Below are 25,708 nucleotides of genomic sequence, written 5' to 3' on the forward strand. Positions count from 1 at the left end.
CAACAGTGTTCCAAGGATTTATTCCCTAATACAAAATTTCCCTGTTAAGTTACCACATCCACTTTCTGTATACTCCTCACTCAGCAACAAAACCTTGTATTTGACTACAACACTGGTAAAAACAATGCAAACCCCATTCTCCCACTGTGAAAAAGATCTCATTCATCAGATGCCTTGTTAGTGAACAGTAAAAATAGCACTAGGTACAAAAAAATAGCAGAATCTGACTTTAATTCATTACAAAATCCACTGAACATATCATCTAACTCAACCAATTACTTTCACACAGAAATGTTGATGAGATTGTAACAAGTTTCAGTAATGAATCACCTGGGATAGATTTGAATAAGGACCTGAAGGGGAAAAGCTCAGTATTCCTATTGCCAACTGTTTCAACTGCCAAACAACCCCACCAGTGTATTTTCTTTCCATGGAAAGAACCAAAATCCAATATAAAGTGATAGTGAAGGGAAGATGAAAAGACAGCTAAAAAGATGGTTCTCAACTAGGATGAATTTATTTTACAATTTAATCTAATTATCTGTTATTTTAGCCACTTCTTGAGGCTTGAAGAAAAGAATTCACTGTTTGTTTCCACCACTGGCATTCTTTTTTTTAGTCTCCTCAGAGGGTAATTAGCTCACAGCTGTGTAAGTCAGGAACATATTTTCATCATCCTTTCAAACTGCCTGTTGTGAACTTAGGCTTCTCAGAAGCACTACAGGACTATTAGATACTAATACATGCATTTGTTCCCTACACACAGAATTCATGGGTACCAGGACTGACAAACTCTCTTCCCATTACAGAGGAATGCATTCAGTCAAGGGACAAATAATGCAAAAATAACAGTCAACACACATGGAAAACACCAGAACACAAACCACAAGTCACTAAAGTCAAAGGCATAACCCCTGGGGACCTACAAAGCCTCCCTATGATGTAATTTCATGAACTTCCCATGGAAGGAGCTATGTAAAAAGTAACTTACAGCTCAGTCACGTCTTTGGGAATTCCTTTGGGCAATACCCTCAGTCCTTTGTTGCTGCAACGTACCACTGAATCCACACAGGTACACTGGGAAGGACAGGGAGGTGAAAGCAAGCAGCTGCTTTCATCATTACCTGCAGAGGGAGAGAAATCAAGTATGAGGAAGTTAGCTTCAATGGCCAAAGTCATGCACTTTGAAGAGAACTGCTAACAAGGACCAAGGAGGGACATCCCTGAGTCCATGGGCAACCTCACAATATTTTGAAGGTATCAACCTGCCTTCATACAGGTTCTTTCAGCAAGGTGAACAACAGCTTAAATATTGAATAGCAATATTTTCAGTTAAGGGTTTTTTTTTTGCTAAAGAGTATCTACTCCCATAAAATTAGTTCTGTGAATCCCAAATCCTTCCCTCAGCCTCAGCATACTAGTGGAAATGGAGAACTTGACCAGAACACCCTTCAATTCATCTGCACAGATGATACTATCTACTCTGGTTTAGGAAGACTTTTTTTTTTTTCTCAATTCAGCTTTTAGATGTGGATTTTTTGAAGTCAGCCTGGCACTTCATTTATCATCTGAACTGTAAAACTTCATTGTTTTTGACAAAGATAAGCGGGCAAACAAGAAACTGCACAACATACTTCCAACTGCTGGCTCTCCATCTGTGCACATACATAAAAATAGCTACTTTCCTCCAAAATGGTTTCAAAGGTCCATAAACAGCAGATTAAATCTTGTAATTGAAGAACAATAGGGTTTCTGCAGAAGAAACCTTCTCTTTGAAGTTAAGAACATTAAAGCATGGATTTTCCCCAAAAGCAACAGGCCTTGCAAAACACAAGGCGAACGCATGCTGCAGCATCATGATGTATATGCAAGGAAACACTTAGTGGCACATTCTTTAGATGACAGTGAGAGGAACCACACAAGTGTCTGTGAGTACAGGCAGCCTGGGCTGCCCAGCACAGAGACATAGTGCTGCAATCCAGAAGCTGCACTCCAGCCAGCTGTCGTTTTGTGCTGCCTTGCTTTTCCTCTTGTGTTTTTTTCTTTCCCAAACTGATGCAAGGACTAATTGAGATAGATCTGTTTCTTTCTTTTCTCTGCTGGGTGTACCCATGAGCATTGAGATTAAAAAATAAGACTGGAAGTCCTGATACAAGATAACAAAATTACCCATTAATGTATGGGTAGGGAATTATTTGTACTCAGGGGGATGGAGAAGCACAACCAGCCTACAGAAGAATGGGGATGGTTTTTATCCTTTTTCTTCCCAGCTGAGCTTAATGAGTTTAATGACTAGAAACAAAATTCAAAGTCTTTCATAAACCTGCAGAAAGAGCTTGTACCTTCAACATCCACCCCCATGTTTTCTGTTTCACACTCTGCAACCATCTACCATGGCTGTCTGAGTGCCCATATGATACAGAAAGCTCCCAAGTGTGGAACATCATTTTGTGTACCAGGAAGTTTTTTTTTTCCTCCCAAATTTAAAGTGAGTTATTCTTTAATGACTAAACTTGAGTCCCTTGAGCTTTGAACCCAAGCACCTGGGCCTGTTTCCAGTTTGCTTGACTAGGATAGGAATTAATTTCTACTCTAAGTAGGAAACTTCTATCACTCTTATGGTCTCTTTAGAGGTATGACTAACTGCAGCACCAGCATAGCTGGTCTTAACAGGTAATCACAGCTGACAAGTCACATAAGCAGTGCATTCTCAGTCAATTTTTTTCCTCACTGTTTTCTCTAAAATCTGCTTGATCAGAAGACAAAGAACTACCTGAGAATGAAAGAAATGTCAGGATACTGTGTTTTTAAAAACCTCCATAGACTTGACAACACGTAAGTATCACTGAGTCATTTCAAAGAATATCTATATTTTCTTAATTCTCTATAGTCATACCTGTTATTGCTGAAACTGAACAGTATCCAAAACTTAAAAGACTTTGCTAGCAAGCACTGTGCCCACTAGCTTCTGAATGTATGAATAAGGAAGTTGGAGGAAGGGCCATGATCATATTAGGGTAATTTGTCTATAATAAAGCAGAGTATTTGTCTATAATGAATGCATTCTTATATTTACATGTAGACAGTACAAATTCAGAAATCCTGGAAATTAAGAATAAAAAGGAATTCTTAATAGGGAAAAATGATCTTCAGCTCTTGATGGCTCTTCATTAATGAACTGAAATGTTTACTATGCAAGATTGCTTGATATGGGGGTCCTCACAGAGATGCCAACATTACCATAAATGTCAAATCAGATTGGATTTTCTTACCATCGCAGGTGAAGTCCTGGACATCTACATCTTGGATTGGAATATCCTTTAAGAAAAAGGGTTTCAAGCAGCGTGGATTTCCACTGACAATTCTCTTCTTCCTCAACCATTTTCCCAGCCAGGCCAAATGGCAGTTACAATTAAAGGAATTAGCCAGTAAATTACTGTAACGGAACAAGACATAATTGCATCAAACTTCAACATATAGAAATGCTGAAATAACTGCAGAAAGATGATGGGTTTCAAGTCCAAGCTCTTTCCTGCCATCTGTTTCTGTAAGTTCCTACTCTCTTCAGCAGATCAGAGAAGTTCTATGCAATTTTATACTAGAAGTAGGGTTATAATTAAAGTATATATGCATATACAGATATGTTTATAAACCAAAGTACTCATTCTTACATACTTACATCACTAACAGGGTGATGTGACTTACATCACTACTCAGCATGATGTTCAATAATAGAAAAAATCTACATAATTCTGACTAGGATTCAAAAGGCAAGGCTAACTTGCTGCATAAAGGTGAGAAACGAACAGATTATATAGGATCTTTCAGACAGAATGTGCAGAAAAGCACTGAAAACATTGTTCTAATTGTAGTTAGAATCATAGAATGGTAGGGGTTGGAAGGGGCTTTTAGAGATTATCTAGTCCAGAGCAAGTTCACCTAGATCAGGTGGCATAGGAACACGTCCAGGTGGGTCTTGAAGACCTCCAAGGAAGGAGACTCCACAACCTCTCTGGGCAGTTACTTTCCTTCTGGTTTGTTTTCTGTTTTCCTTAATCCATAGTGGGGCTACATGCAGGATGCTTTGTATGTTTTCCATATTGACTTACTTTGGCATGAACAACGGTTAAACCAAATGTTTAAACCTCCATTTCTAAGTTAACCAAAGGAAGGGAGTGAAATGATATTCACAGAACAACTTCTGTGACACTAATGAAATAATCCACAGTTGGAAACAAACAGCAGCTGTATATAACCAGGTTTCTGGAAAGCCAGCATCCCTGAATGTAAAGGACATTTTGCACATCTAGAGACCACCTTTCAGGCCTTATCAAAACCTTTCAGAAACGTTCAATCTACAAAATGCTCCCATCAAAATAGTAACTATCCCTTTCTACAAGGGAGAGGTTGCTTTGACTCAATACTGCTCACTAGTTGAGAAGCTACAACTATCCACACATCCTCATTTTCTTCTTGGCAAACAGGCTAACATATGATCTAAAAATTATGAAATCTTTGGATTAGAATTTTTCTTACATTTTTCTTAGGAACTAAGAAATAAATGAATTGTTTAATAGAAAATTAATAAACAGAGAAACAATTGTGTTGAAATTCGAATAACTTGGGAAGAAAGAAGAAACTAATCTTGTCACACATTGCATGTGTTCTCCTGTTCTCCAGAGCAGTGATTTTTTTGCTTCAACATAGTATGTATGTAGTGCAAAAGCTTTATTTTGGAATCAGGCTATTCTAGAGGGGTTCTCAAATCCCAAATGTAATATTGGACAGAATATTTTTTATAAGAAAACATAATTAATAATCAAATTTCCTACACATATGATAGTTATTTAACCACTCTAACACAAACAAAGCAATCAAACTTTTAGCAAAGATGTTGTACTAACATTAAAGTCAAAAGTGTTTACTCTAGGACATAGACACATTTTTTAAATCAAGGAGGAACATCAGTTTTGAGGAGTGAAACACACCTATCCTACCACAAAAATTGCACAGAAGCTATAGAATATTGGCTATTTAAATGGATTCTGGTCATCTGTTAGAAAAATGTGCTGAAATGCATCTGGATGTTGTTGAAGTTAGTCTGAAAATGCATCCTGGAATTCAGGTGAAGTTGATACTAGAAGAGTTGTGTGTCATTCTGATGAACCAGTTACCATTCTGACATTAGCTCCAAGCAGCTATTATAATAATAACTCATGGAAAAGCAGTTCTGCTTGCAAATATGCCCACTTCACTGTGTAAGGGTTGAAAGACTGAAACCTCTGTATGCAGAAGTGCAAGCACACTTCAAATTAGGATGCTGCAGTACCCAGTTTGTCCAGTAACAGGAAACTGCAATTTTTTTTACCAAGAACTCAAAAAATAGATGTTGTTGTTCTACTGCAAACCATTAGCTGGAGCATTATTTTCAGACCTGTCCATGTTTTGATAATATTAAGAAGGCTGATTCACAAAGAGTAATAACAAAAAGAGCAATATGTTTCAGTGCTGTAAATATGCCAAGATAAAAATGGTAGCATTAAACTTTGTCTGAATTTCTGGGTCATGTTAATAGATGCAAAAAAAAAAAAGCCATTACAATACTCAATTAACTCACAAAGTGTGGGCTGAACAGGAAAAACAGTCATGTTCTCTATCTCCACCAGTGTTGCCATCTAATATATCCACCTACAACACAGTGCTGCCAGGAAATGAGCACATTTGAATCTTGAATTTATGTGTGAAACATCACTGTGGCCTTAATGCCTAAAGAAATCAAAAGCACATCTCCTGTCTGCAGATAAAGCCCGGAATCAAAGTGTGTCAAAGAACAGACTTTTTCATCAAGACACAGTTAGGAACCTGCCCTGACCAACACATTTATAAGTGACTGTCAAAGTTACACGTTCTTATTAGCAGCAGCTTTAATTGTTGTTGCTAGAGATTGTAATCTTCACCCACAGTTGAAAATTTTAGAACAACATAGACTATCTTCTAACAAAACATGGCAAAGACACTTCTAGGCAAACAAGGCAGGGGCATTACAGATTGATTCAGAGAGCACCAGCTATCGAGGGATCCATGGAAGGAAGGATGGAGGTAAGTGTGCAGGAAGCAGGCACAGGGAGAACGAGCTTCCAGCCAGTACCGCTCGCTTTGACCAGTGACTTGGAAAATAGTCAATAAAAATAATCTGGTTCTGTTTCTCTCTTTGTCCATTAGTTTCAAAGTGGCTTTTGGGACTACAGAAGGTAAATGGAAGAAAAATCTGTGTTCCTTATGCTGCATGGAGCTAATGCTCCAAGGGTAACTGGTTTGCTAGTGAAAAGTTACAACAACAAAATGAACGTATGAGAGATGAAATAGCTGAGATCCAGCACTTCAGTCTTCCCCCCAACAACATGGAGATTGCTTTCAAAATCTGAAATGCAATAGCATCAATAGTTTATTTTGACTGGACAATTAGGATGGATTTTAAAGTTAGTACTAAAGGAACTAAGCAGACAACTTCCATTAAGAGCAATGTCAGGATCCCCATTCACATCCGGAAAAGAGAGCAGACTTTCTTTCCCATTTGATCTCTCTATGCTCCATTAAAATGGACACACTACAAAAAGCACGTAAACATGTTTAAAAAGCAAGGCAAATACTGTAAAGGAGAATTGAGATATAGAAGAGAAAAGCTTAGGTTGGGATTTTCAATTTCACACTCAGTAGGACTGGAGTATTCTGTCCTCTTAGGCTCTTCTGAAAATCCAAGCATTAGCTAGTGGATTTCTTCAGATATTCAGCTAATTTAATTGAAATCCAAGAAAGCCACTCTTAAAAAATTATTCTGCTGAGAGTTTCAGGGAGCTAAAGCATATGATAAGCTATACACTGGTAAATCTGCAGATTGTTTTACATAACTACTGTGCAGTGCACTAGGTATGGCAAAACATACAGTAACAGTGCCCGAGGCTGAAAGTGTTTTCAGCCACTCCAGCTGGAGCAATTCAAAGATTTTTCTATATCACACCTTGAATCCTCTAAACTTGCAATTTCAGTAAATTCAGCAAATTCAGGGTTTCTTTCCCTCACTGAGCTTTTCCATATATTAACAGTAATTAGTCTGATTTTGAAGCTCAAATGTTGTCTTCTTAAAAGGAAAGCATGGAATAACAGCATCACGACATGTTTGTACCGTAAGAAGAGAACTTACATTGTAGACAAAGAGACTAATGTGCTGAAGGCTCCAGGAGTGATAGTGCTGATGTGATTGTCATACAGAGAAAGAAGCCTCACCGAGCTCAGTCCAGCAAAGGTGTCGTTGTTTATGCAGCTGATAGAGTTGCTCCTCAGCATCCTGAAAGGATTAAATAGGGGATTAGGAACTACTGGAGGAGAGTACCATTTCAGAATAGGAGGTCATTTAGCTAGGGCATCAACAGATGCTTTGGCAAGCACTAAATTCTGTTTTTATTGTTAGCTGAAGTACAACACAGCTATAGGAGGGCTAGATTCATATAAATATTGTCTGATGAATTTAAAACACATTTCTTCCACCCATCATTGAAAGCTGATGGGAGCTCCACATTGGAGAGTAGTATGCAATAGAAATTATGAATAGTGGCAAACTTGAAATAAAAACTAAGGTCTTAACTCAGTAAATACCTGAGAGTAAGTGAAGATGTATATAGATCAATTGAGAAAGACTGTCAGAAATACGTGACAATAACAATACTTGCTGCATTTCTTCCACTCTATCATGGATGTTTTCCATAATCCATGCTGCAGAAGTATGGAAGGAAACAGCATTCTCAGCAGAAATCAAGGAATAGCTTAGGAAAGATTTCCAGACCTAACACAAGCTCTGAAATGTCATTAAAATCATTAATTGACAAGACAGAAAGCAGTAACTACCCTATAAAATGGTCTTTGCTCAGTGCTTGTAGCAGATGAGTCACTGCTGTGTTTTGGAAGATACATCTCTCTGAGTTGTTATGGTAACAATGAACTCCATGATAAAGCCCAATTAATCTGAAAAGCTGTAGCATCTTGCTCCATTCCACAGCAAAAAAGGTTGATGTGTATTTGTTGCATTGCGCACCAATCAACATCTGGGTCTGCAAACATCACCACACAGTAGTGATGCTCCTACTTAGGTGAAAATTTATTCACTAATTAAAGCATACTATGAAAAATCCACAGAATATATGCAGCTCATGTTGCTATTCCAATGAATTAATCATCCAAATTGAGGAGAGTGAATTCCTTGCTATCAAATCCATGCAGTGAATGATGAAAATTCAGACTCCCTTGGAAGCCTGGATTTAAATCTCAGATTGATATCTGCCAGATGGGCGTTGAGATGCTACATCAATAGATACATGAAAATCACCAATGAGATTAGATACAGCTAGGAAGAAATTCACAGTGCAATCACAGTGTTTAAGACCTAAACATGACATTGCTTTTGCATCACGGTTCTCTGTGCACTATTACCATTGCAGGCACTATGGTCTCAATAGCTTTGGGAATGCAACTGGCATGAAACTGTGTCAAACGAGTCACAAGGCACAGACACACACCTTACACATGGACTGCTCAGCTGCCTGAAAATCAGGTCAAGACCACAAGCTCTAAAATGAACAGGGTAGTAAATAAGAGAAGTAAGGCCCTTAGTGACTTAGTAGCAGTAGGAACTATTTTCTCAATTCTCCATGTAAAGTGACTTAATACATTTCAGTCTTTTAAAAACTGGACCATGACCCTGACTAATGTGGCCTCTTTGTAAAAGAACACAGTTTTAGTGTTCAAAGAAAGCACATTGATGTTTAGACATATATGTCCCTCAAGTCAAAACCCTTGGGTTTGTATCATGGTTCACCACGCACTATGTGCCCTTCCTGAAGGAAAACTTATACTTACAGATCCTTGTATCGTGCTGTGTATATTTAGACTGCTTTATCAGCTAGGGTCAAATGTAGGTCAGGTCAGTAGGATAGCTTGAATGTTAAGTATCTTTTTATTAAAAAATGCTGAATTTTGCTCAGGAGCAATGCCACAGGCTGCTTTACAGTATAAAACTTAATTTAGTATCTATGGACAGTATTGTCAAATCCCTTAGTAAAATGCATACATTGAAGTAAAGAACTGTGAAGTAAAGGCTGTGACTGAAGATCAGAAATGTTAAAAGAACAGCAAAAGCAAAGTTCCCTATTCATCATTACAGGCCAAAGTCCTGGAAGTGACATTTGGATTTCTTTTCACACTTGGTTAAAGACTGAATTAATTGTGCCATGATACTCTGCAACATAAGAAATATTTGCTACCAATGAATAAAACAGATTTCAAGTTGCATTTTGATTCTAGAGTCTATTTACTGACAATATCCACCTAGCCAAGTACTTTCTTTCCACAGCAGGGAAGACTAAACAGGTCATACATATCATCTGGCACGAGTCTTTGCTGTCACCAAAAGTCTGTCACCTCGACTGCTTCTCAGCATATCTTGAAATCCTGCTTGTGATCCTTCTTCCAATATAACTTTTAACATGAAAACAAAACAGTGCTAGGTACTATGAGTTTATGTATGTGTGTCAGTTCTCAGAAACAAGTTACAAAGGTTCTCTAAGTGCAAAAGTAATACCAAATTGATTTCTTAAGCATTTGGTCTCTGTGTCTCCTTCACTCTCTCCACAACCACATTAACAGTACACCCACACATAATTTTTACAGTGTTTGATGTGGACAAGAAAGAGCATGCTGTGGCTAGTCCAAAACCATGATTATGATTGTGGGCTACTACACCTGGTGCAGAGTAAGGGGCCAATTACCTCCTGTTACCAGGACCTGTAAGAGTTTGGCTATGCCTGTCTTAATTTGATTGTTTAGCTGTACTTGTTTTGATGGCAGGAATAACTCAATTTTAGCTAGCACTGTGAACTTGAGCACTCCCACTCAATTTACAGAGGAACAGAGAAAGACAGGTCTTTGCACTTACAATGTCTTTAGCCCTGTGAGGCCTCTAAACATTCGTCCATGCACTGATTCCAGCTGATTCTCTGTCAGAATCAGTTCCTGCACTCCTGAAGCTCCGTCAAATGTGCCTTCTCGGATCTCCTTGATCTTATTGTTGCTTAGATTTCTGGAAGGACACAACCAGTCACAGTCAGAAAATTATTAGCATCTCATTCCAAAGATACGTCATCACACTGGAAGGAGGAAGACAGAAAACATACGTATCTTTTACTGGTTACCTAGAGAGACATTCACTGAGCAAGGAGAGCGTACAGAAGTTCAAAGGTATACCTATTGTATAAAGAGTTCTCCTTCAATCATCAAACCCACAATTATGTCAGATATATCAAGAGTATTTAATGAATAGAATTACCAGCTCTTACACTTCATGTCATTCTTGATTATAAAGGTTTTAGGGATACAATAAGCAGAGAGTTCTAACATCTGATCTATGCCCTTGAAGTTATGGATCATGCTTGGGACTGGGTGCTCATCTAGCAGGAGCCAGTTAATGTTACTACCATTGAAATAGGTAACACACATTGAAATATGGACCACTTTTGTGTACCAGGATCTGTACTCTTTTTAAACTCAGCACTGGAGGAACATACAAAACTGTGTGGCTCCATATATCTGAGATAAATTCTAACATGTGCGCTCACGAACAACCAGGCACTTAAATTTAACATCACCACTTGAAATGAGTAGCACTTAGTTCTCAATTCTCAGCTACTGCAATATACAGCATTATTTTCTAAATATTTACTCTGCCTATATGGTCTCAAGATATTTGCTTATAGATTAACATTAGAAAACTTCCATCTACAAAGTCGAATGAAGATCTGATGAAATGCAAAATTCATCTGTTGAATATTTCATATTTGAGAAAACTCAGTGAATAGAAAACTTCAGTCTGATAAAATGCCACTAGAGATGCATAAAACTAAATGGCATTTAATTATTTAAAGCATTTGTACAAAAGGCCTTAAGCACATTGAGACCTTGAGCTTCAGTCCTTCAATCATCCCCTATGATGCCCTGTATAGATTATGGTGAATAATCCCATTTGTTTGGGTTTATGACAGGAAACACTATTTTTTGTTGTTTCTATGTCTACAATAAAAAGAGAAAGTAACATGCTCTTGCTCCCAAGAAGATGCCAAATTCCAACACTATTACTCATACTGAACAGAAATGATCCCAGTGCACATGCAGCATGAGTAATCATTTCAAAATCTAATTCCAAGTGATATAAAACAAATGACAAGGTATCAGATTAACACCTGGGCTACTCTGCTCAGAAGACCAGGCAATCTTGTTGGGATAAAAGTTGACAGAAGACATGGCAACAGGACAGCTTGGCCTCAAATAGAAATAATGTGGGTCTTGCTCTTTGCAGAAGTCATCACTTAATAAAGAAAAAAACTTGAGTCTTGGAGATATGTTTCATGTGGGAAACTTGAGTACACTGGTTTATGTCTGCTGAATGACTGTCAGCTAGTGGGCCCTACAGCATGTGGCCCATCACCTCTTGTGCGTTCTGTGATCACAAAGAATAGGAGTATGCCAGCAAACAGCCAAAAATAACACAAAAACATAGAGAAATACTTACATGCAGATTTTGCTTCCCAGAAGTTTAGTACTTTGTGCTAACACTCACATGAAGAGTTTATGTTCAGTGTCAAAGCAAGTCAAGGAAGAATATTCTGACATATGCATTTAATTTTGGGTCCCAGCTATTTCTCTAGTGGAAATATTTATAGCTCAGCATCTCTTTTGAATGCTGGCATAAATAATTGCTCCCAAAGATCCCTTTCCTGGTAAAGATCATGCCATCATGCATATTTGCACATAAAAGAAGGAAGAATAAATAAGTAGATGTTTGTGGTGGGAAGAGAGCGTGTGTTGCAAAGCTTTTGATTTTCAACTCACAGGTTGCAAACTGACCTATACTTGTAGTTTCAAAGATTTACATGGTAAAACTTAACTAATAAAAGATATTTAGCCACATATGTTAAAACCTATTTGCATCTTTAATGGATGATTAGACACTCAAGGCAAAAAAGAGTACATTTTGGAGAAAAGAGCTGAACACAGTTTGCTAAAGAATCGGCACCTTTATACAATCCAAACTGTCTGAATTTTAATTGCTGCCAAAGAACTTCTGTAGATTGGGAACTTTGTTCACTTGAGTTAATAACGTCTGATCATTTCAAGAAAATATTACCCAAAAATATGCTAGCAGCTTCAGAAGCCAAAAGACTTGAAAATCCAAGACGAAATGCTCTGATAAAATCGAAGTTGCAAGGCAGGGAAAAGACAAGCTTTACAATAATAAATAGATGAAGACGACTCTGCCCTGCAATTCTGCTTGCAGATCTTCCTGAATTAAATCTTCCCATTTCATTATGCAACCAAAAAAGAGTATATGGCAGCACTCATTCACTGAAGTAAAAACTGTATCCCTCTGAAAGTAAAACCTACTAGAGTAATAAACATGAGAAATTACATACCTTTTAGTCTAGAATTACCAGTAAAAATAATCAGTTGATATAAACTTTGAAAAATGAAAGCAGTGAAACTTTTGCCTGCTCTACAACTCAGAGAGCTCTGCTCTGCAACTCAGAGAACTCTACTCTGCTCTTCCCAGCACTAAAAGAATCTTTCATGTATGATCATAGCACTTGTCAAGGAATTTTCTATCAGAAAAAAACCCTTCTGACATTTTACAGCCAACTCCCATTACAGAAAACCTCCATCCTCTTGCAATATAAGCTTCTATAAGGAATTATTGAAATACTGGACGACAGTGAATAAGAAAATGAATCTTGAGTAGTTCTTAAGATACCTATGCCCTCTGGTAGGACCCAAATAGGAATCTATAGTCAATGTGGTCCCTCAAAAAAGGGTATTTCTATAAGGACTTCCTGATTTACTCTGGTGGTAACATTTCATTCTATTTCCAGACTTTTACTTTGGGCAAGAGGTCAAAAGAAATTTTCAGAAAGCCTGGTTTTACTTTGTGTGGGGCTGTGAATAGGAAATGAACAGAACTAGGAAGCTATCAAGGTGACATTGTTCACACAGCTCACTTTTCAGTCAGATTTTATTATACTTTATGGCTAAAGTTTACAATAATATTGTTTCTGTTGATCTTCTAACTTCAGCACAGAATAAGTTGGATTCTATTCAGACTTTACAGAGCCATTCATCCTGCTGTACCTGCTGAGGCAATTTTAGCATTCCAGCACAGTATTCATGATTGTGTTCCCAATACACCCTCCCACAAGAACAACCACCAAAGCACAGTCCAACTGCAAGGGCTCTGCTTGGTCTCACCTTGAACTTCATAGTTTTATCAGACAGGCAGCCTGTTGGGTGTGGGGGTTTCCCTAGGCTGTTTCTGTCTGTTGAGGATTTGATTGGAAAGTTTAAGTATATGTTAGGAGGAAAATCACCAATTCTGTTGCATTCTTCTGGAGGATGTTAAGATTTTACAGCTTTTACCAACAGCCTGGCTGGCTTTTATATGAGTTGTTCTCAGAAGCAGGACAGCACTGAAAGCTTTATACACTACAGATAGACAGTGAAGTACACCCAGTGACACTCCACAGCAGACTGATGGCCTCAGTGAAAAAAAATAGGAGGCACAGGATGAGCTCAAATACCATGTACCACAACACTCTCTACAGCATCATTTCCAGAAAATAACATCCATTTCTGTATAACAAGTGACAGATGACTGCAACCTCAATTGCCATGGCAAAATTTACACCTAAGGGAAAGAAGAACAGGTAACAGCTGTTTCCAAGGGCACAAATTACTTCTACTTCCCCAAGAAACTTGAGATTCTGTTTTTGAAACTGACTTCTAGTCTGTCAACTTTATTGTGATTCAGTTTTATTTTGCATGAAAAAGTTGTCAAAGTCTGGGCTGATACTCCATCCAATTCAATGTAGGAGAAATATTCACAGACAAATTATGCCTCCAAAGGCAATTATATACCAGAGGTGGGGTTGGTAGTATCAGCCATTGTCAAGACAGCCTAATACTTCTAAGACCATAGTTCATGTTTACTTTGTAACTTTGACAAAAATTAATAGAATGAATTGAAAGATGTCCCTTTCACATTAGAGGTGAATATATTTTTATTGTTCTTGCTCTCTGAGAGAGAAGAGTTCAGTGCCTCAGGTATGGCATTCACCTTTTTATATTGAATGGGAGCTCATTGCCCAATTTTTCTCTGCAGAAACAGCTGCCACGATCTCTGTGGGAATAGCAAGTGCCACTGATTTACTGTAAGCACAGGGGACTGGACAGACTCTGGAGCTGATCTTTGGGAGGTGCAGCCTCTCCCTATGGGTCAGCAATCCATTTCAGCAAGTGTATCTTGCTCCTACTGAGTTAGGTAGCAAGGGGTCTTTGGAGCTTGAACCTGTTTGCTGTGGATCCTTCCTGGCTCCCACTGCCATGGAAGTCCCCAGGCACTAGAGGGTATTTTTAACTGATTAACGACTTGAGGTAGTCCCAGGGAGTTGTGGGGTGTTTGCTTCATGCTGAATTGGATATCTGCTGTCGATAAAGAAATGGTCCTTTCCACAGAAGTCAAAACCTTGCCCCTGTGAATGGTAGTGTCACCTCTCATCACTGCCTGAGGTGAGATCTTACTGAGTGAGATTTCCCACTGGCAACATACTCCTCTGAGAAAGGCAAAAGCTTCCAGCTCCAGGTCTGAAGCTCAGCAGGTCCCTGGAGCCTTTCTATCTCACAGGGACAGGATATCCCCAAAAGCTCAAGTCACGGAACAGAGCTCAGAAACACGCCCTTGTATTTCTCTTGCACTACAAGCAGGTTCAAACTGCTCATTTCCAATCACACTGCAAAGTACCAGCAGCACAGTTCTTGGTGCATTGAAGTCACTGTAATGTGACTTTAGCTTTCAGAGACAAGTCATCCCTCTATACCTGCAAGATCAGGTGAGGTAAAATAGTAAGAACACAATGAAGCAATACAGAGTTTAGGGCATTTTGCAAAACCCTGCTGCAGAACTCAATAAATGACTTCTGGAACAGGTTAGATCTGTTTACAGAAATCTTGACCAGTCTTTTTACTCTACTGTGAAAAGCATGAAACTTAAAGATGGCTTAAAATTTAGGCTATGAAGATAGCATTATGTATATGGGATTTTGCAACTAATTATGAAGTTGATGCTTCTTTTAAAAAAAAGGCATGTGCAGGCATGTTAACCCTTTAAACCCCAGCAGAGTAATCTCAGCAATTTAATTCCTAAATAAAACATGCCATAACTGTGCATTGTGGGTAGAATTCATAGAATTCTATGTCAGTGACCTTTGAATTTCCACATCAAGAAATGATTCTTTTTTTCACATTAAAATGTATTAAATCCTGGGCTGACACATTATACGAGAAAATTCATTTTAGGAGGAATATTTACAGACAAATTACACCCCAAAAGCTAATTATATAGTAGACAAGGGGCTGGCAGTACCACCTATTGCAAAAGTGGTCTGACATGTCTCTTTTTTTTTCTCATGTTCACTTTATAACATTGCCAAGATTTAAAACAATGAACTTCTAGCTTTCTTTTTCTTTGTTTTTCTTAAAAGAAGGAAGCTTGGCTATTCCAGGAAATTAAACTAACCAAAATACCATTTTTCTCATGAAAACTCAGAGGAATCATTCAAATGCTCATTCAGTTATCCAGATTCTAAATATTCAGATTCATTTCAGAAGAAAAAGAATTACAGAGATTAAATGAAGGGAAAAAAAAGATAAAAGGTGATTTAGGCCATTTCCAGACAGATTCCTCCACCTGCTGTTTTCCTTTAACTTTTGAATAGAGAAAAAGTATGATGAGACAGGTTCAATGTTGTCATCCAATAACTGTAAAATTTCTTATCCTTTATATATACTGAAAAATAGGTGTTTGATCAATATTCTTACTCCTTAATTTAATAGTAGTAGTAATCACTAAGACTTAATGAACAGCACATGCATCACATTCCTGCCACATGCACAGGAGCTGCTGCATTAGGACCACTAGCAGCAACAATCACATCCACTGGTATTTCCCTGTGTTTCCCTTCTTGCACAGAATCATAGAATGATAGGGTTGGAAGGGACCTTTAGGAGATCATCTAGTCCAACCTCCCTGCAGAAGCAAGTTCACCTAGATCAGGTTGCATAGGAATATGATGAAGAGCAGTCTGTTATTAGCAGAAAGATATACAGTAAACGCCCAAATAATCATACATTAAGAAAGAGATGTCTATTTGCTTGTTTGTTTTTTCTCTTGGTAAACCACTTCTCTTCACAAATTGGAACTAGAGAAGCTACTGAGCAAGGTTATGGTTGAAATGTTGCTCAGTTTACATGAGAAAACACTCCTTTCAGAAAATCCCTTTACTCAAATGAAGATACCTCTTTACAACACCAGGTAGAGCAGAAGTAGAAGTAGAACTAGCTCAAGTACAAAGATTACTTAAAGAGCCTCTATTTGGAGGCTGCCTCTAAAAATCCATATGAGACAGACTTTTTATGAGGTGTAGGACAACTTCTTTTTGCCAGTCGTTTGAACTGCACCAAGAACAGTGCAGAAAGACCTTTTATTTCACAGGAAACAAACTCTTAAAAAACCACTCATAACTGTTTTGTGCTGCATTTGTGAATAACAGTTCAGCCTGATGGAGGCATTCCTCCCACCTGAGGGCCTGATGGGAACAAGAAGGACAGCACCATCACTTGCCTATGGTACTTGTTAAAGAACATCAAAGAAATTATTCCCAACTCTCCAAATTTCAAAGAATAAATCCCAAAGGTTTGATGAGAACACATGCTTCCCAATTTGTGTGTACTTTTCTGTACTATACATTTTTCATCCTCATTTACCATCTACTTACATAGGCAAGAGAGCACTTCAACAATACCACCAACTTTTCCTAACTGCACTGTATCCACAACTTATGGATTATTCATAAAATACAAGGCTAATGTATACAAATAATTCCCCAAGTCTGGTGGCCTGTAATTGCACAAATACTACCCCAGTCTCAAACCTGCAGCATTGCATCTGAAACCCTTGCAGAAATAAACTGACATAAGAATCCCACTACAGTTGTCTCGAAAGCCCCTGAGATCTTATATGGACTCGAATGATCAGGAAGCTCCAGATGGCAGGAACCATGTGAAATGAATGCAGATCAAGAATCCTGGGTGGTTGGTTGTTATCCCTAAATTACCTTGACTCTAGCAAAAAAGAGCTTACTAAAAGCAAACAGTGAGATGAGACACTAGAAATGGGCCATAGGCTTAAAACTTTAGAATGAATCATTTAGAAGACTAATCAGGAGGTCTCAAACATATCCTCCTCTTCCCAAAACACAGCTCTTGTTAAATATATACATTGTACAGTGCCAGGACTCAGGCTGTCAACAGAATGATACAAATATATTTGAATGACTGATCTCTAAATCAGCTAATTGATTGCTCTCTCCAAAACATTAATGATCAGATGAATCTGCCATCATCTATAGCTTGAAAGCTTATTTTGACTATTTGAATCACACTAGTTGGAGCTGCACAATACATCCAAAAGATAAAATCAAAACACTAAACCTTGGAGCCATCTCTAACAATAAGCATACACCTGAATAAATTCTGGGACAGAATTCTCCTCAGTCTTCATGAGTCAAAAACTTTAAGAAACATAGCCTAAAGAACAGTGAAATGTCAGCCTATGGATCTTCATCTGTCACTGTGCTTTAACTGAGTCTGTCCATCTAACAGGCAACTCATTCATTTTCCTCAAATTCCCATTTAAAAAGTGATTTCTGCTACTGCAGTACAAAACTATTAAAAAAATCATCCCTTCCTCATAATCCAAGGCAGCATGTATTCTAACAAGCAAGTGACTCAAACTTACATTTTTCTGAGGTTAGGCAATTTCTTGAAGAGTCCGATAGCTTCCAAAACAGAAATATCATTGTCATTCAAACGCCTGATAGGAACAAACAAAGAGACATTTAATACATCAATGATGTCTGTACATATATCTCTGTGACATACAGGACTGCCACACAGAGAACTATGACCTTTGTGAAGCAAGACACTATCTGTCATCTCTCTCAGCCTCTTGCAGTGAAAAGAGTTTAGCTTTGAAGGAAAGGGAACATATATCTACAGTAAAAGCTTAAGATGCCTTTAAATGTGTAATGCCAAAGGACAGGGTTCAAATGCTGCCATCTTCCAATGCACGGGATAAGGGATTATTAACCTTAACCATTACATAGCCTTGTTTCTGGGACTAAACCTCCCTCACACATCCTGCTACAGAAGACATGCAATTGGAGATGTGGTCCATGCAAAGAGGCGGCCTCTGATTTCAGGTCCTTTCCCATCAAAGTGTGTTGGTCTTAAAAATTAATGTAAAGTCCACTGCCTTGGCAGGTTTGGGAGTCAAAATTCGTTTTTCTGATTCCATGCAGCTCCATTTTTCTCCGTAGAGACTGTGCTGTGTTTCTGGATGCCTCTCATATTTTTCTGTCTTAGCTTCCAATCAATCATTTTTACAGGAGGTTAAATAGAATTCCTTAAGTATAATAAATAGGATACTATCAGAAAGAGAGAATTTTGTTTTAAGGGGATAACTAATATAACAAAAGAACTAGATTCTTCAGTTACTAAGTAATTAAAATGCTTTCTCATACTCAGTGTATTATTTCTATAATCTGAAGAATCTCTAAAAGCAACTAAACTTCACGAAATCACATAAAACATTTCTCAACCAAAATGACTAGATGCAAAGATGAAGAATTCAAAGGTAGGATGGAAAGGAATCATACAGCTTGGGCCATGTAACAGGTCAACAGTTCAAGAAGATTCATGCAGGCAGCTGAAACACAGGGCCACAGCTTCCTTCTCATCCCCACAGCTGGCATGAATGTGAAGGAAATAAGAGACTTGTGCTACTCCTTTGAAATAAAATTAACTTCCCCTTTTTCACGCCAGGATTAAAGTAGAAGGTGCCTTGAATTCATCTGAGTCCCTTTTACAGCCTTAAAAACTAAGAAAACCAATATGCCCTGCTGAGCACGTCTTGGAGAGCCAGCACTTACAGATCAGTAGTATATTCAGGAAGGTGACTGGGTAACCGGGTGAGTTTTTGGTTAGAGCAGTCTACAACTGTTCCCTCGCAGCGACACTTCTCAGGACAGACAAGGTCCATGAAACACTTGCCGGTGAATTTACTTCTGTAATCCTCTGACCCTGCAATAAAAGGAAAATATATTCCAACAAACAGTTCCTGATAACTGCAGCAATCGGAGGTTTTATGGAATCTATTCTCAACACCGCCTCCTGTCAGCTCCCAGCTCTTGCACACAATTTTAAAAATTGCCAAAGATTTTTGTTCAGCAGTTTTTCAAATTACCCCCAAGACTAGCCTCTGGGTTTTTTTTTTTCACACTTCCTCTGCTAGATTAATTCCTTGTCTAACAAGCCTACCTGCTAAGGTATTTTTTGAGGTACATCTAATTAGCTGTTGGGAGTCTGCTTCAAATGAGCTCCAGCAAAATCACTTTTTCCTATTTGGAATTTAGTCCAGCACCAAGGAAAAGGGATCTCAAGAAAGCAGAAGCTATCTTAGTGCATACAAATGACAAAGGACTTTTAAAGATGTCCTTAAAAAGCCCAACATTTCCAGACCCCAGGTTTTAGAGTTATTTTTGAAAGTGATCTTTTGTGAGAGAAGCTTGTCATTTTTCCAACAATTAGATACCTTTATTAACTACGTTAAACAAACAGCAAAGGAAAGTAATAGCAGTTTAAATCATTTTCATTTTAATTAAGGAATGGGTAGACCATGCTTAGTGAGAAGCACTCCCTAATGTACCATTATACCATGATTACCAGACCTCTTTGACTAGGTTTTTGACCCGTTCTAATGAAATGCTTTTCCAATTAGGCTCGGTGAACTAATCTGTCCTTTTCAGGTTTGGTTTTTCTCTTTTAATAACAGCAGGTTGGAAACTTGATCTCCGTGCTTCAAGGAACCATCACTATTAATAACTGTGTATGTAAGCAAAGCTTTGCCAAGACCTCGCCATGCAATACCTGCCCAATCACTTCATATTTCATAAGGGAAGCACCAGAATTTTCTCAGGAATCTTGTGCAATGCCCAGTGATTGTAACTACCAAGAAGTATTTTTAACATTTCCAGAGTTTTGAAAGTCAATTGCAAGGAATTTCCCAGGAATTATCTGAGCAAGTTCAGTTTCTAAGAAGCTGTAAACATCAATAAAAACTTAAACCTGAGCTGAAATCTGTTTTTTAGACACTTGATGACATTCATCACCTTCTTCACCTTCCCAGACTGATAAATACAACACCGCTCATTTTATGACCCCATACTATTTTCTATAAGACAAAAGAAGTCACCAAAACCTGGTATTATTTTAGTTTCTGTTACACATTCCCTGCACAGGGTGATTCAGAGAAAGGAGGCAATTCTGCAGGCAATCTAACAGTTCAGTTCCATGGACACACTTCGGTTTAGTTTTGTAATTCCAAACTACATGATGAGAAACATCACATACAGCTTTGTACATTACCACTTCTGTAGTGCTAAATACTTTGCAGGTTACCATGCTTATTGTAAATTATACATCTAAAGAGACACTTTGCTACTGTTCTTTTAGCCTGACAGCACAGCATTTAAAATATGAGGACCACTGAGCATTTTAAAGTAGTATAAAAATACAGTCCAAGCCTTTCTCCACATCACCATCACTTAAACTCTTATCCTTTCAAACAAACATCCCATTTGATTTCCACTCCTAAAAATTCCAGGCTTGGTAGCCAGGCCAAAATATCAAGAGATGAGCACATTATGGCTTGATTTCAAGAACATACAGGTTTTCTTTCCTAGGTCTAAGAGACAATACATTTGGTTGTTTATGACTGCTGTTTACGACTAGAAATAATGCCAAAGATGAACATTTATCAGGCCCAGAGTTTATTAAAACTGCTACAATTACAGCACGCTTTGAAAAACCCACTAAAACTTTTCAGTGATTAGAAAGCATCTTGGAAATCCCCAAGTTAACCCTTGAAGAAGCTCTTGTAATTGTCATTGTAAAAGCTTTCTTTGAAAGAATAATCACAAACATCACAAAGTTACACAGGGTAAACTTTTATTAGGTATAATTTTTAGTCTACTGATGGATACAAGATTCATCTTTGGGAAAAAAATGAGGATGAGAAAGTAAATGGAATGCTTTATGATGGAGAAAAAGGAGTATGTAACATTAGAGGGTGAAAATCAGGTTTTGCTTTTCTCTCAAGCTTTCTGGCAAAGTAAATAAAAGAATATTTACCGCATTTTGACTTAGCAGTTTGACTCTCTTGATGGCATACACTTCCATACAGCTTTCCCACGCAGCTATACGAAGTTAATCTTGTCTGGGCATCAGTCCACTGCCTCCATGCTTGCAACAGGGAAAAGCTGTCTCAGCTCAGGAGGAGAGGAAGGGAGCAAACTCCATGCTTTTCTCCCTCTTCCCTCCCCCCCCCGCCTTTTCTTTTTTTGTTTTCCCCTTTGAATGAGTTTAAATAAGAGTTACTCAGATAAGCGCTGAGTCAAAAGTAAGCAATAGTATGTATATGTTCAGCAACTATTCTGTCAACTGTCACACTATGAGACAACAGGAATTACCAGCCAAAGACTAGATAAAATTTACTATTTGACCTAAGCCTTGAGATCACTTGGACAGGTGGCTGTTCTATTAAGATATTCCCATCTGGGATACTAATGTGAAATGCAGCCATCTGCTTGCAGAACCGCTTAAGTGCCTATACCCATTTCTACACATGGGGTTTTATTAGTCTACTACTGATAAAAGGGCTCTGAGTGAACATGACAACATTCAGGAAGTACAATTAACTATTACATGCATGTAGTACTACTTGGACACTGTAAAATCACCTGTGGAAAGCCATGGAAAAGAGATGAAGGACAGGAACAGAAGAAACACTTGGCTTCATTTTACTATTCCAGACCAGCCGTTTGGTCATTTTATTATACGTGAAAGCATGTGTGCGCTGTAGCTGACAACTCTGTGAGGCTTGGCTGAGTGTAAAACAGAACTTGGGAGTTTCCAATGATTTCCACAATTAAATAAGTTTGCTGTAAAACGAGTAGCCAAGGCAACAGCAAGGCCTGTGTTTAACTGAGGGTAACTGTGTTTATCTGAATTACCAGTTACTCCGATAACATTTTCATTTCACAACATATGTGACATAATTCACAGGTACCAGAGTATTAAAATTCCACAGTAACATGAAACACACACAAATGCCATTCTATAAAACAACAGTATTAAGATAAAGAAACATCATGTTTACAAAAGCTCGAAAAATTCTAAATATCTTTCTAAAACCTACGTGGAGAATTCATGCAACAGAGACAAATACTTCTTTTGTCCCATTCTTCTTTTTAAGCATTGTTTAGTAAACCTGATTTGAGTTTTAAAAACTTAGTTTTGCCTGAAGGATTTATAAGGAATTCTGGCCGATCTGATCTGGAAAAAAAACCAAGCTATCACAAGAGTGGCTGGAATATTGACTTGATATACTCATTTTAGGAAATATAGATTCAGCTGAATCAAATTTGGCACCCAAAACATGTTCACACAGATCACGTGGTCTAAAACTTGCACATAACCCCAGGAATTCCAGTACTTTCCACTAGATCACATCTGCTTTCAGGAAAGAAAAAAGGAGGTACATTGTTTGTCAGAGTTTCACATTGTTAGTATTAGTTTTTATTGGTAATTACAGTTAAAATCTAAGAATCTCAGATGTCCTCCTCATCACCTCCACAACAGGCATCTAACAAATTTGCAAGATGAGGCAATATCTCCATATAAGAAAACTTTTGTATGAGGCTCTCAAAGTCCTTTACAAATAGGTGCAATTATCTCTGCTTTAAATAAGGGGCATGTTAGGCAGAAGTATGTTAAAGTTAAAATGGCATATTTGGGTATGCTGACTCAGCTTTGAACTATGTAACTACTGGATAATACTGTTGTCATACAGGCCATGTTGCCCATATCATTTCAAGAGATAAAAGGTAGTGCTTTGCAGACTCTTCTGAAATCCTTTTACGGTATAATTCTTCAGAATGAAATGCCAATGCATTAAAACTGCTCAGATCAGGTCCAAAGTTAAGTAAAGTTGCAGGCATCTTGTTACAGAAATGGCATCCAAAGTGTACCTCAAGTAGGACTCATTGGAGAGCCCAAATAGAGAGATGTGACATTATTTATAAGATAAGAAGACAAAAATTAGTTCTTATCACTCTAGGTATGGCTGGAATCACCCTTGAATCATATTAATCAACAGAATGCCTACATTCTTCATCCTAAGAGCAATTAAACAGATTAATTACTTAGAAATGGTTATTTTGCATGCAAGCCCTCGGGAAATTCTGTCACAAACATCCCCAGGGCTCCCTCCTGCAGTGCCCAGGAGTCTGGTTAAGCAACACTTCACCTTTTTCATTTTTCCTGTGAGAAAAGGAGAATCTCTCACCTTTTGATGCTTCTGAAAACAGCAGAAGTATCCCAGCATGCCATGCGGCAGGGAGTATGCAGCCTTCCATGGTGCTTGACAGAACCATGTTCAATTTGTATTGTTCTACCACATGGTTAGATCAAGCACAAAGGAAAACCCCATGAACAGCCAGAGTCAGAGTTAGGCAGCGCCAAAGAGAGAAGAGCGTTGAGAGGAAGCAGCATGGAGAAGCACAAGCTGAAGGTTCACGGAGAGCTGCTCTCCTCTCCACCCATGCAAAAAGGTGCTGGATACAAGAGGTCATCCTGTATGCTATAACTGCAGGAACACCCTGGAGCACAATTGGGGTTAGTGTACAAGAACAGAGCCCAGGTGAATTCGGAGGCAGAATTAATATGACCAAAAATATTATCAAAGGACTGCAAACAGCTCCTTCCAGGAAGGATGTGCAGCTTTCACCACATATTGAATGCCCAGTCTACACTGCAGTTTGTTAGCTACTTACTCTGCTAGTACCTCCTTTCAGAGTCAATACCATGTTGGTTTGCTCCACTTACTTATGTGCAATCTTAGAAATACTGCAGCTCATATTAAGAATAGTAGTTTCTTTCCTGATGGTCAAGCTCTGGAATTAAATGCTCTCAAAGCTTGAGTCTTATTTCAGCTCCCAGTGGCCTTTCATGCTAGTGCCACTTACACTGACAATCTGTAATTATTATTGCTTTTTCTGTATGTATTTATTTCTACTGCACTTTAGAGCAGAGTAGCACACACATGCTACCACAGACATATTAAGGCAAATGAGCATTTTTTTCATCCTCTTTCTTTCTTGTTGGGTTTTGTACATTATTTGCTGATGGAAGCAGTCTCTCCTTCTGACATCCTGGATCATTTCAAACACCTTTACTTCTTGTAATTAATTCCTGCAACTTTGACGTGTAAAGTAGGGCATTTAGTTTTGGCTTGACTGCTCCCACTAAAATAAAACTGCCATTGACTTTAATGTCTGCAGAGCTATGCCAGTGGAGAGTGCTTTTGAAAGTCACATCTTAAATATTCTTCCAGGCTTCATGAATAAGGGAGGAAGTGGTCATCCTCTGCAACTGCTCAGAACATTCTGCTGGATTTCAGCGAAGGTCAGGGCTTGTGCTTTTGAAAAAAGTGTCACTTTCCTTAGTAAGGGGTTTGCATTGCCCAAAGAACAAAGTCAGCATCAAGCAGATTATTCATTGCCTACATGGAGAACAATGCAAATACTTGAGCAGAGACGACAGATAATACAGCAACGGGCTCTGCTTCACCCTTTTGCTATGAACCAGTGTTATTATGCAGAAAGTCAACACATAATTACATGGGAACTCCAGAAAATAAGTACAGTGTTAATTTAGTCACCACATACTATGTATGGGCTTGTGTACAACAATCAAAGAAAGTTTGATTCACTATCTTTGCAATCTAAGAAAGAAATTAAAGCAGCTTTTTAGAGAAACCTAACACAATCAACCTTCAATCCCCACCAGCTGCCAAACTAGCTAGAATCCTAACTGATAAAAAAATCAGATGATTCATTTTCTTTTGTGACTTGTGCAACATGGCACAAAGGGGCATTAACTTTCTTCCATGATTTGTTCAAAATATGCAGAACCCTGGAATATACACATAATTTATTTAGAAATTATACCCCTAACTAGCATTCCTGCCAATAATTTTGTGTGGCTCTAGTGTGGAAGGATGCAGAATTCTATATCCTTTTTCCTACACTGGTTTAATAACGCAGCAATTCTGGCAGGGGCTCTTCAACTAAATTCATCCACGGTACTCTGGTAAGCAATGAGAAGTAATAGTTCACATCTTCCAGTGACTTTTATATTATACACTGATTTTCAGTATTAAGTGAAATATCTGCAATAAACTCAGTAATTTCAGTGTCAATGAACTCTTTCAGTCCTACTGGAAACAAATGCAGTCAGAGCCCCGCAAACGTCTTCCTGAGAAAACCCTAGAGAATATCTTGAGTAAGTCTCTATTCCTCTGCTGCACTAATTAAACACCACTTAAAATAACTGCCTAAGCTAATCATCAACTACAATGAACAAGGGGTACCAGCACACAAAG

At 38.2% G+C, this 25,708-nt stretch overlaps 1 protein-coding gene across 2 annotated transcripts in view; it reads right to left on the minus strand.

The window, feature by feature from the left end:
* Positions 1–25,708, minus strand: part of SLIT3 (slit guidance ligand 3) — a 497,173-nt gene that overhangs the window by 99,770 nt on the left and 371,695 nt on the right. For both annotated transcript variants that reach the window (XM_062001935.1, XM_062001936.1), the window contains exons 16-21: positions 19,137–19,287; positions 17,945–18,019; positions 9,986–10,129; positions 7,202–7,345; positions 3,273–3,436; positions 992–1,124 (exon numbers count right to left, since the gene is read on the minus strand). In XM_062001935.1, coding sequence (XP_061857919.1) covers positions 992–1,124; positions 3,273–3,436; positions 7,202–7,345; positions 9,986–10,129; positions 17,945–18,019; positions 19,137–19,287 — 811 coding nt within the window. The remainder of the gene's footprint in view (positions 1–991; positions 1,125–3,272; positions 3,437–7,201; positions 7,346–9,985; positions 10,130–17,944; positions 18,020–19,136; positions 19,288–25,708) is intronic.

The sequence above is a fragment of the Colius striatus genome, chromosome 9 (genome assembly GCF_028858725.1).
Source record: "Colius striatus isolate bColStr4 chromosome 9, bColStr4.1.hap1, whole genome shotgun sequence".
NCBI lineage: Eukaryota > Metazoa > Chordata > Aves > Coliiformes > Coliidae > Colius > Colius striatus.